The sequence below is a fragment of the Mastigoproctus giganteus genome, chromosome 2 (genome assembly GCF_048544385.1).
Source record: "Mastigoproctus giganteus isolate SK-2022 chromosome 2, ASM4854438v1, whole genome shotgun sequence".
NCBI classification, from domain to species: Eukaryota; Metazoa; Arthropoda; class Arachnida; order Uropygi; family Thelyphonidae; genus Mastigoproctus; species Mastigoproctus giganteus.
Window position 1 is genome coordinate 137382089 of NC_143576.1, and position 13704 is coordinate 137395792.

Below are 13704 nucleotides of genomic sequence, written 5' to 3' on the forward strand. Positions count from 1 at the left end.
CACCCTATTTTAAATCATATCAGGAATTTGCTGTTGAAAATTGAAGATCGCCAACAACTAGTAAACTTTTGCTGGATTTCAGCACATTCAGGCATTAAAGGAAATAAAGTGGCTGATATTTCTGCTAAAAATCCATCAACTTTAGACTTAACCTCTGTCTTCATTCCAACTTCTGATTATAATATCGTAATTCAAGCAGCATGCCATGCACAATGAACAGAGCTCTGGCATAACCAAACAAGTAATAAGCTTTTCCAATTGAAGCAAGACCCAAAATTTTGGCATTCACGCATTCAGACAATTCGGCAAGAAGTAGTAGTACTCACACAGATTAGAATAGGCCATACTCATCTGCCTCACCTTCATCTACTCACAGGCGATGATCCTCCTCAGTGTCCACACTGCTCAGAACATCTAACAGTCAAACATGTTTTGATTGACTGTCCACGGTATCAACAACGTCGAACTTTAATATTTCACTCTCTGGCCAACATCCGAGAACCGATGATCTTAAATCATATCATTGGAGAGGAGGCAAATATTAATGAACTTTTCTGTTTTTTGAAGCAAATTGGAATTTATGAACAAATATGATTAGTTGGAGCTGAAATGAAATTGAACTGGCTTCATAATAATTATTTTTTTAACATTCCTGTGAATAGGCGCACTATAGCCATAGCAGCTTTTGTGCCATTAAGCACCCATATCACACACACACCACCTAATTTCCAAGGATTTCGGTGGCAAGGCCTATAAAAGGGGGGGGGGTGAACACTAGAATTTGGCTGAAAGAGATTTACAAGAAAGCAATAGAGTTTAGACATTGATTAGAATTTGGCAGCATTGTTAGGTGGTGTACTCGGTCCGTTTAGTGGAGCGGAGACTGAAGATGGGGGGGGAAACAGGTTGAAGGATGGGGACACTAGAGTAGGCATCCCCAAAGAGGTCAGTGGAGATGAGCCTCGCCAGGTGAAGTATGGGGGCCAGGGGGAAGACATAGACCTGTCTCCTCCCTTCCCTGCATGGGGATGGGATCTTAAATGGAACCGGGTTAGAGTACTGAGTTCAGATTGCCAAATGGCATGTCGGCAGCAGAGCTGCAGTATGCCTTCGTCAGTGATGGTTGTCAGGTCCATGTAGTGTCGAATCTGGTAGGAAGGTCATCCTGCCCATCCTGCTCTGGGGGTGGGACATGTTAGCAGGCAGTGGGGAACCCACCAGGCGAAGGGGTGGGAGAGTTTACACATGCTTACTCCATTCATAATCTGCATTCTCACTCTACTTGCATTCTATTTTTATGCTTTTTTCTTATATTTTATAATTTTTTACCCTTTTTATATTATTTTTTATATATATATTTTTTTTCACTCATTCATTCATCTTTTTCTCACACACCAGGGGGGGGATGCAATGATGTGTAGTGTAAATTTAAATACTAATTAAAACTAGGGTTATTGTACTTAACTTAACTGTAGCATTTATGGTTTGCGTTCTTTTTCTCACACACTTGCACTCTCATTTCATTCTTCTGGCTTTCATTTCATTTATTCAACTCTTTCTTTCTTTCTGCACTCTCTAGGCATCTCAACTTACTGTTATTCTTCAGTTGTGGTGCAGGCCTATCCACAAGTTTTTTGCAGGCCAGGGGAGAATGCAGTGATAGTGTTTGTATTAGTAAATGTTTGTGTGTTCTTTCGGCCAATTACATTTGCTCTTCCACTCATTCCCATTCACTCTCTCCTTCCCTCAAGCTAGGTCACTCTTTCTTTCACCAAAACTACCATTTATTCCCTTTTACTATAATTCCTAGTTCCTTCAGCCTATTCATTTTGTTTTTCATTCTCATTCATTCTTCTTTCATTCTACATTGCATCCCTTGCTACTAGCTTACTGATATTTTTCAGCTAATCTGCTTCCCTGGCTGCCTGTACATCTCCCTCCCCTACATGGTTACTTATTTGGTGTGGGGCCCCAGGTTCCTACACATGGCTGGGTAGTCCTGCGGGGTTTTGTCATGTCAGGGCACAGAATACTGCTATCCTGACAGTTAAGTCATTGTCTGGGTGTGGTGGGAAACGTGAGCAATGTTAACTATTCATTATTGTTTAATTGCTGAGGGACTGAATTGCCATTCTTTGGATAGTTCTGCACATTTCGAATACTTTCTGTGTGAAGAATATAAGGGATTTATAATTTTCCTCTTCTATGATAAACAGATATGCTTCTCCCCTGGGAAGAAGCCAATCTGCGCTATTAGCTGTGTTCTGGGAATGTCATAAATTATACATTTATATAAAATGTGTGCCCAGTCTTCACTCCTGCCACAGATGCAGTTTGGGTCATCTGTCAGCCCTGAGGAGGTTAGTTTTGCCTTTAGGGAGCTGTGATCTGTCAATATAAATGTTATAAAAGGTCCAGGGGCATACCACTTAGGTGGCTTTGCCACCCGTGGCAGAAACCTTACGGTAACCAGACCTCTGGTTTCCTACTCCCACTTTGTTTGCCATAGCTCATGAGCTTTGTGGCTATTCTTTTTCTTTCAGCGTTGAAGGTGATGGCTTTATTAAGGGCTATCAACATAAATTCATGTCCTTTTTAAATCTATAATGTAAGCCTCCTTTGGATACTTTCAGGTAAAGAGCTCCGGCCAGCAACTGTAGTGCAGGTGTGCTTACTGTGTGACATGCTCTGGTAATAGTGAGTAGTATCATCCTTTGTATCGATTCTAATTTATTCCTATTTCTTGCTATGGTCGAGCGGGTGAACCATGCACTGGTTCCATAGGTGATAACAGGTAGGAACATTGCATGGTATATGATTGTCAGGGTCTTTCTTTTGAGCTCCCAGCCTGCTGGACTGATCCTGGCAATCATACCTGCATAATTTCTCACTTTCTTCGCCAAGTAGGTCAAATGAGGATAAAAAGTTAATTTTGAATCAAAGACCATTCCAAGATATTTTAGTTCTGTTACCATTTTTATAGTGGTTGTCTTAATTTTGATTTGTTGATGTCTTCTTATGTCCAAATTGCCTTTTAGAAGTATTTGTATGGTTTTTTTCAGGTGATATTTTGAGCATGTGCCCACTCTTGCAGCTGCAAGAGGGCAGCATTTGATCTTTGCTCTACAGCCATTCGCATGTTACTTTTTACAGGGAAAATCATGCCATCTGCAAAAGCCAGGCTTTCCATGGGACCCAGATCCAAGGCCAGAAATTCATCCAGAACAATGTTTCAGAAGAAAGGGCCGAGGATTGAACCCTGCGGGCAGCCTTTATTCACAGGGCGTGTCAATTCCTAGAACCTTGTGCATGCTGAGACACTTCTGTCTGTAAGGTAGCTGTTTATTACCTTATAGAGGTTCAGGGACTGCTCGTCCATAGGCACTGCGGCACCCCCCAGCTATTTGAATCTAGATATACATTGAACGGAGTTATATGAAATTTTGTGAAGAACAAATCCTCTATTTCCAGTAATCATTTCAGTAATAAACAAATAAAAACACGAAATTGTTTCCAACTTTGAAGTTTAATTAATCGTAGGCCTCACTGTGTGCTAGGCAGTGATACATTTTGCATTCCAGTGAATATCTGGTAGTTGGTTGCCATTGGCAACTTGCCAATTTGCATTTTTTTTTTAGGCGAAACAAATCAAAGTCATTCTAAAGTGCACAGTGCAGATTTCATCGTTGACCATGATGGGTGTGTAGCCACAGTGTCTGTGTCTTTTTGTTATTCACCCGAATTCCCATTACGTAACTAAATAATATCAGTGTTAAGTCAATACTCAACACATAATCCTCGAAGGAAAATTAAAAAAACAATCCTCGAAGGAAAATTTTTAAAAAATTGCTCAGCTGGCACAAGTGTGTGAAAGGCAAGAAAGGGGGAGTTCAGGCTAAAATAAAAAAAGTTTACAAAAATGCACATTTTATTCACTGCTATGCGCGCAACTGAATCTGATGATGAGAAATGCAGCAAGCAGTACCCAAGATTTAAGAATATTATTTTTGAACCTCATGTCGATACCAACATTTTTCTCGAGATCAGTACAACATCTCTCTGTTCTCAGAAAGCATATGGACAGCCATGTTGCCCGACCTTCCCCTACAAGATTGAACTTTGATATATGCACCACGAACAGCATTTATGAAAATTTTGAATCCTTAAAAAAAAGTGCATGGAGGAACTACAAGCGACAGCAAACGCAGATACGACAATTTCGGAAGCAACTGGAATTTTGCACATCTTGAGTAATGAAAAATTCAAGTTCTGGTTAGAACTTTTCCATCAGATAATGCCTCGCGTGGAAGTTATTTATAATCAAATGCAATCTCGAGAAATTGAGGCAGTTAAAATACATGAATATATAGGAAACTTTAAGAATGCTATTCTGAAAATCAGGAATTCAGTGTACTGTGAAAATCCTTCAAAAATACTCTTGATTGAAGCGAAGGAAGTATGCGACTATATAAGTGTTGACATAGGTGAGAGATATTCTTTTACAAAACAATTAATTGCTGCTAAATTGTTTAACAAGGAGAACTTTGTTATTTTTTTAGTACGGAAATGCCGGTGGAATTACTGCTCCCCATACTTCATATGGAGAGCAGTAATTCCAGATTAGCACACTAGCTGTGTTACCATACTCAGGACTTAGAGGAGAGTAAAAAGGACCTGGGGGGGGGGGGATAGTTGTTCAGTCAGATATGAAGTTCTCTGAGCAGTGCAGACAGGTGCCAGGAGAATTGATGGGGTTTTGTCACGATTACATTTGTATCGTGCTATTATCATGTCTCATTTAGACTATGGTGCTATTGTATATGATTCAGCTAGGAAAAGTGCATTAATCAAACTTAATACCATCCAACACAGTGCTCTTCGTACTGCTCTGAGAGCATTTAGAACATTCCCTGTTCAGAGTCTGTGTGTAGAGGCACATGAACCTCCACTTCGCCTTATAAGGAAAATGCTGCTTCTAAATTATACAGCTAAAATTCAAAGCCTTCCAGACCATCCTGTTCACCGTTGCTCTCCAACCCTGAATGGACCTCTATAACAGTAAACCGACTGAAAATAGACCAACTGGCATTAGACTAAAAGATTTGCTTCACACCTGGAATATTGATTTTAATGACATACTTCAAGAGAGTGATGCTCCTGATCCACCCTGGTCTGTAAATCTCCCTCACTGTGATACCCACTTTCAGCAATAGGGAAAAAAATCCCTGGCAGATGAAAATATCAAACAACTACATAAAGAACATGCCCTCAACAATATATAAAGCTGCCAAATATATACAGATGGCTCAAAAACAGGTTCTGCCGTTGGTGCCACAGCTGTCTTTCTGTCTTTTACAGCCTCCATATCACTACCAGTTGAATGTAGCAGTTATACTCTTGAATTATATGCAGTCAAACTAGCCTTACAGAATATTAACGCTCTCCACAATGCTAGCAGTATAATATACACTGATTCATTGAGTGCAGTGTCTGCTTTGGGCAAGCAATTTTCAATATCACAACCAATCAAAAAAAAAAAAAAAAAAAAAAAATCATTTATATAGAGACTATTTGAAGCATATATAAAAGTCTGTATATTTCATTGGACAAAAATATGGAAGTCACAAAGTAATAACAAATTGCTCCAAATCAAAGAAGAACCAGCTTCAGATAAAATAGACAGGAAGAAGTTATACTAGAAAGACTAAGGATAGGACATACGCACCTGACCCATACGTTTCTACTCATGGGGAATGACCCACCTTGATGCATGCATTGTACACTACCACTTACAGTCAAGCATATACTTTTAGATTGTCCCCACTTCCCATTTCAGAAGAAGTACTTTCCACTCTCAATCACAACTGCAAGAACCGTTATTGCTTGCCCACATGATTGGAAATAGTGCTAACCTAGCTACACTCTATACTTTTCTGAAGCAAATACATATATATGAATTCCTCTGATGCCAAAATGGAACAAATTATATGACTTTAGGATATTAATATACGACCTGGCACATTTTGGCCTTAGCTTGTGCCCTTAAACACCAATTCCAATACCAGTTAATGAATAAATTCATGCAACTAGAACTTGTTTACCCTTCAGCTATCTGGAAAAATTCATTTTCTCTCTGATAATGAAACATGAAATTAAAATTCCAATTTACATTTCTTTCTGTGATCTGTTAAAACAGTCATATCATAATTAACTATAAAGAATGAAAAAAAAAAAAAAATTTAAACAATTTTTACTTATGAGTGGAAATACTGTTTGCAGAAATATTTTATACTTTTCTTTCCTTGAATCATATTTGTAATCTCATAATTTTTATTTTAGTCACAGAAAGTTGTTTTGTTAGAGGATCTTGCAGCACGATTCAAGTTAAAAACACAGGTATGATTATTAGTAATTTTGTTTGTTTGTTTGATTTTCATATATTTTCAATTTGAAGTTGTTTTCAGTTACATATTAAAAGTCAAGGAGAAAAAACTGTACAGTGCCATTATATACAAGCTATCCAATACAAAGCTGTTCAATACAATAGAAAAGTTCGGTTTTATATCTTGACATTAATTGCAGCCTACCCTTGTCATATTCCACCAACATTTGTCAGTACATCAGGTAAACTCTTTTTCATAAAAGATAGGATCAAAAAGTTCCAGGATCCAGTTTGTTAAGTATATCTAAAGATCAAATAACAAAAATTTATTTTATTTTGTAACCTTAGACTATCTAGAATTTCTTTTACAGTAGGTGTTTCAGATACACAGTGGTATTTTTATAGGTTGTTGACAGTAAGTAATTTTGTAATATCACTTTTTACAGAATGAATTTTGAACAGAGCTCCATAAAATTTTGCTTTTTGTTAAAGAAATTTGCTTCAGAGACAATGGAACTTAAGGTAAAAATATTTTATCAAGTAGTAGGATATTTGAGTAGTAAAAAGCAGATGGCGATGATATCATTAAGAAAATGTAGGGTGTGACAGATTGTTCACATAAACAATGACAAACTTGTCTCCTCTGTTAGAAGAATTATTCAGGCTGATAACCAAATAAAAATCGAAGACATGACACCTTAAGTATTGTGGTATTTGATAAATATGAGATATCATATTTTAAACATGCAAAAATTATGCAAATTCTTTGTTCCCAAGATTTTAAATGCGGCTCATACGGAAATAAGTTAAATATGGATTGACAGGTCTAAAGATAAAGTTATGTTAGCATTATTTTTGTCTATAAATGCATAGTCATAATTCTTTATAAATTGATACCAGGAAGTCATACAGTCGACCGGGCTAGCCAGTTGGGTAAAGTGCCTGCCTGGCAACCAAAGGGTCGCAGGTTCGAATCCTGCCTCGGGCTTGGATTAGAATAAATATGCAAAAACTTTGGGAGGTGCATTATGGCCACAGAAGCCTATGTGCCAACAACTAACAAAAAACGAGACTACGAACTTAAAAATCATTAAGATGTTTGAGAGGTGCAATCTGAAGGAAGCAACCCAGCGTGTGGGAAAGGAAAAATCTGATCTTTCGAAATTCCCTGTACCTGTCTTACAACATCTTCCATATTTACCTGACCTTGCACTTTGTGATTTTAATTTTTTCACAAACTAAAGAATTCATTAAGCATTCATTTTCTGAAATAAGAAGTTGTGACAATATGACAAACAGTGTCAAGGAACTTTGATAATATTTTTTTTTAGTTATATAACTGATGTGAAATGTACAGATACCCATGGTCATTCTTTTGAAATTTTTAATTTGTAATTATCTATAAATATATTTGCATAAATAAAAATTTTGGCCTTGGTAATGGTCAGTCTATTTTTGGTTTATTTTTGTTTTATTTTATTTTAGTTGGTTTACATCTCTGATGGTGATCGGACATGGTGCCAGTTGGGGGAGCATTAAATTTCTATTTAATTGCCGTTCAAAATTTAATTGATTATTATTTTATTATCTTTGCATTTAGATTTTATAAATTATCTTGGCAAGTTTCTGTTACAATATTTTTACTCTTATTACCCTTCTCTTCCTTCCCTGTTGGTTTGATCGTTATGTTTAATTTTGACTATTTTTGCTCTTCTGTCTTGCCATGCTGCTGGCATTATTTTTATTTAATTATCATTCTAATTTTTATATTTCAAGCATCATGTAGAGCAGGAAGCATTATTTTTCTTCCTGCCCGCGAATAATTTTTATAAGGCCTGCGCGGAAAGTGAACTAAAACAGCATCAATTTCCACTGCATGTACAGGCATCCAGCTTGACATGTATCAAACATGTACGTGTGGTTCAGTGCAGTCGTATGTACACTAAATATAGTTATGTATTTTGATATAGCTTGTTCATTGCATTGAATTAATTATTAATTTGTATTGAATTTAAAAAAATCATTCTTAAAAATGTTCCAAAAGGAGAAAATCAATTTGGAGTGTCGTGTTTTTGATCCAAGGTGAATTGAAGACTATTTCTTCATTGATTACCACGAAAAAGCAGTGTGTTTGGTGTGTTAGGAGACTGTGCGAGTTTTTAAAGTATATAATTTAAAACGACACTGATTCCAATCATAAATCTTATGATCAACATAAAGGAGTGCTGCGAAAAGAAAAGTGTTCAAGGTTACAAAACAAATTAAGAAAACAACAAAACATACTGAAAATGTATCAGTCAAGAAATTTATCTGCTGTAGGTGCTAGTTATCAAGTTGCACATTTGATCGCTTTTGAAAGTAAACCGTTCAGTGATGGTGAATTTGTTAAGCATTGTTTGTTAAAAGTTGTGGAAGAAATTTGTCCGGAGAAATGAACATGATACAAGACATTAGTTTGTCTCGACAAACAACTATGCAAAGAGTAGAAGATATTGGAAAGAATTTGTTCAAACAACTTTTGGAAAACATAAAACAAATGAAATATTTTAGTGTGACACTGGATGACAATGCTGATGTAAATGACACAGCCCAACTCCTCATCTTCATACGTGGAATTAATGATAATTTTGTACCAGTTGAAGATTTAGCTGGTCTACAGATTATGCGAGGAACAACTACAGGTGAAAATCTTTTTGAAAATTTTTGCCAATCTATCAAAACGTTAGGATTAAACATTAAAAACCTGGTAGGAGTCACAACTGGTGGTGCAGAAAATATGATTGGTAAAAATGTTGGGCTCATGGGTAGAATAACCAAGAAAATTATAAATGTCGGAGCTGAAACTTCGATTGGAATTCATCGCATTGTGCATCAAGAAGCTCTTTATGGGAAAGTATTGGATCTCCAACACGTTATGAATGTGGTTATTTCAGCTGTAAATTTTACAAGATCGCATGGCCTTAATGTGGCTGTTGAAACATCACCAAATGTTTCAACACAGAAAAAGGGAAACCAGTAAAACAACTATCAAATATGAAGTGGCTGTTGATCTTGCAATTCATATATACATTTCTAGTAATTTAAATGCTCTTAATTTAAAACTACAAGAGAAAGGAAAATTGGTGTGATTTGTTTGGTGACATCAAATCATTTCAGAATAAGTTGTTATTATTTAAATCCCAGTTGAGCAAGACAATTTAGTTCGCTTTGAGTGTTGTACTGAGCTAAAGGAGAAACACATTTCCAAAGAATCGTTGCCTTTTGTTATTACAATTACTTTTTGACAAGTTTGAAAGTCGATTTTCTGATATCAGATCCCATGAAAAACGCTTTTGTTTGAGAACCCATTCACTTCTATGGCTGAAAACTACAATCCCAGATTGCAACTTGAAATTATTGATCTTCAAGCCAAAATATGATTCAAAAATAAGTATATAGACTGCAAAAATAAACTATTTGAATTCTACAAGGCTTTCCCATCTGAAGATTTTCTGCTAATAAAAGAAAATGACATGAAAATGAAAAAAAATAAAAGAAAATGCCATGAAATCCGAACATATGTTTGCAAGCAGATTTTCGTTTTTCACTTGTAAAATCAAATAAATATTTAAAAATAAACAGATTAACAGATGAACTTTTTTTTTTTTTTTTTTTTTTTTTTTTTATGAAAACCCCAAACACGAGAGGTATTAGAACCTATAGTACCATGCATGGGTTGAAGGTTGAGAAGACAAAAGAAGATATTTGTTGATATTAGACTTGAACTTCTGTACAATACACTGTAATTTTCAGGAAATATGTATGAAGGAAGGTTGTTCAAGAAACGGCAGGTTTTTTTTGGCTGATGCTGCATAATACTACTACCACTACCATAAGATGGAAGCTTGTTTAGAAGATCTTTATGCCAAACATGATCGAAAGCCCTTGAGATGTCAAGAGCAACTGCTTGTGTTTCACTGAAATTTTCCATTGAATTTGTCCATAAATTGGTAACATAAACCAGAATATCACTTGTGGATCGACACTGAAGGAATCCATACTGGCGATCGTTGATCAGGCGTTGATCAGAGTTGACAATTAAGTGATTTCTCCATTACTTTAGAAAGAGGAGAAGTGATTGTATGGGAGGAATTTGTCACCCTTTTTAGGAACTGGCTGGATATGAGCAAATTTCCAAGCAGAAGGAAAAACACCTTTGGAATAAGAAAGTGAATAAAGATGGCATAGAACAGGAGTAAGTTCAGGGGCGCAGGTTTTGAGAACAAGTGGAGAAATACCATCAGGACCTGAAGTTCCATCGAGAAATACCATCAGGATATATTCTTCATTATGTATTGAGATTGGCATCACAAATTTTCAACCAAATTTTGAGCAATTATTTAAAAATATCCAGCCTCAATCATCTCATTAAATGTTAAGTTTTGTCCAGTAAATGTTATTGTGTATTGTACTTAATAAAATTTTCGAATCTTTCAATTTTAGGTTTATCATTATATTTATTTATTCACCTTAATATTGAAAAGCAGTGATCCTTTTCAGGTTATAAATTTTATAAAATGAGCATTTAAAAGCAAAAGTAAAGTTTTTTTTTTTTTTTTTTTTAAACAAAAGTGGAGTATTTAAAAAAAAAAAAAGTAAGTCATATTTTTATAATTTTTAATAAAATTGAAAAATAAATCACTGACATAGATTTGTTGCACATAAAAGTGCTGGGAATTTGTTGCACATAAAAGTGCTGGGAATAATATATGGCTTGAAAAGAAAAAATTGTAACGTGAAAATAGAAACTTCCTTTTACGAGTAACAAGATATAGAAAATGTGACACAATTTTTTCTCGAATCACTCTGTGCGGCCCGCGAAACAAATCTAACTTTGAATACGGCCCCTGTCCGGGAAAAGATTGGACACCACTGATGTAGAGGAATGTGCTTTTTCCTGCCTTTGATGTTTGCTTTAGTTTTTTTTATTTTTTATTATGAAAGATTCAGTTTCAACTATTTTAAACATTATTCAAATATATGTATATCACATGACAGTAGTGGGCTGATTTGCTAACACTGTGCCCATGCTGCCATCTATAGTTTATTATTCAGCTATATAATCTGGTTAAGATTACTTTTTGTCAGTGGTGTGGCTTTGCATTGGTCTTGTATCTGTCCTATTTTTAATTTTAGCTGCATCAGGACCACCGCTATTCAAGTCCTCTGCATTGGCAGTTCGATCTGGGGATCAGATGGTGGGCTGATCTTTCGGTCAACTCACCTTTGCAGCGATTTGTCTAGTGATCAAAATGCAGCGATTCACTGACCATTATTAGCCTTATAGTCCTCGGTTGAGATGAGGTGTAATGATCAGTCTATTTTTGGTTTATTTTTGTTTTATTTTATTGTAGTTGGTTTACATCTCTGTTGGCATTATTTCACATAAATTTGGACATGGTGCCTGTCAGGGGGGGGTTGCCGTTAAATTTCTATTTAATTGGCATTTAAAATTTAACTGATTATTATTTTATTACCTTTCATTTAGATTTTCTAAATTATCTTGGAGAGTTTCTGCTACAATATTTTTACTCTTGTTACCCTTCTCTTCCCTCCCTGTTGGTTTGATCGTTATATTTAATTTTGACTATTTTTGCTCTTCTGTTTTGCCATGCTACTGTCATTATTTTTATTTAATTATCATTCTAATTTTTATATATATATATATATGTATATGTTATTGTTTACATAACAAACTGATGAGTCTGGTCAATGCCCCTTCTAGTTTCAGATTTAATGTGTTCAAAGCTTCAAATACACATGCCAAATATGCCAAGCTCAGCTGAAAGCAGAACTTGGCATATTTGGTCTTGCTCATTTGGCATATTTGGTCTTTGCTCAAGCAGTTGGTCTTTACCTTAATATTCCAAAAATAGGGTATTTGCTTCCTTCAGCCCATAAACCCAGCCAAGCATATTTGATAACTAACAAACCTCAATATAGAACAGAAGAACTTTGTTTCTTCACCAAAAGAATTGTCATCAAAAGATGGACAGCCTGTCCCTACTCGGACTGTCTTATTCACATTTGAAATGCCAAATCTACCCACAACTATAAAAGCTGGTTACTGAGATGCCATGTTCAACCATACATTCCCAATTCAGTCTGGTGCTTTTAGCACTAAAGCCAAACATTTGGTCATTCTCAAACATTCTACAGAGGTTTAGCCATTTGTGCTTCTTGTGGATCAAAAGAACACTCTCATGCCAGTAGTGACACTGAAACACAAATTTGTACTAACTCTCATAATAATTATTCTGCCTTCCCTAAGGATTGCATCCAATGGAAATAAGAAAAGAATATTCAAAAATATAAGATAGAGCACAAAGTGTCATATCAAGAAGCAAAGAAACATTTTGCTATAACTAAACCATCTACATATGCATCATTTACTCAACAGCTGTTCTCAGTAGCAACTCAGACTCGCTGCTTGGTCCATCCAAATATCTTGATGTCTAATTGGGTGAAATCACTCCTTTCTTCTTCATCAACGGAACAGTATACGCCTCTAAGTATGTAACCTAAAAGGTAAATGCACTGATAACAATACTGCAGATAAGAATCCTAATCAGCTACCAAACAGAACAAACCAAGAGTTCTGAAACAGAAAGCACACAAAAATTTAATGCTTATAGCATGGACATTGATGTAAAAGCAGATGGTGATTGTTCTTGAATTTCATTCAAAGGACGACATTGACACTGTTTGGGTCCTCTTCCCAAAGAAAGAAAAGGCAAAAATTGACAAGTGCAAACAAAGTCTCTCACGTAAGTAAGCAGATACACCAGTTGAAACCAAACAATGTATACATAGTGTTTTTTGTCTGGTGGCATCGGGGGGGTTTCCCCCACCTCTGCAATGCACACAGTGATTCAATGGATTTAGATGAATTGTGCTGATTTAGATTATTTATACAATGTCTTAGGTTGTAGTGTACACACAAGATACAAACCTGATAAATACAATATCTACGACAATAAAACATTGCACCACGTATAGAAACAGTAGAAAATCTTCTAATGTAGCACACAGAGAAGTTACTTAGCAAACTCTGTAATTCCCTGTATGCCTATTCCCCTGCCAACATCTTTAGAGGAAATTGCAGTCTGCATTACCATTGGTATAACAATAAGATTAGTTTCATAGTATCGCTCACCAAACCCTTGCTGATTTAGATGACATAGTAAGTCAAATACTTGCTCCCTTTTATATTATCAGTGATTCGAATGGACATCACCCCTATGGGGTTCTCATCATCTTGACTGCAGAGGACAGATAATTCC

General features: G+C 35.8%; 1 protein-coding gene across 1 annotated transcript in view; it reads left to right on the plus strand.

The window, feature by feature from the left end:
* LOC150089592 (DDRGK domain-containing protein 1-like) overlaps positions 1-13704 on the plus strand; it is a 76598-nt gene that overhangs the window by 48526 nt on the left and 14368 nt on the right. Inside the window, exon 7 of the mRNA XM_090368682.1 lies at positions 6340-6396. Within this exon, the coding sequence (XP_090224808.1) occupies positions 6340-6396 (57 nt within the window). The remainder of the gene's footprint in view (positions 1-6339; positions 6397-13704) is intronic.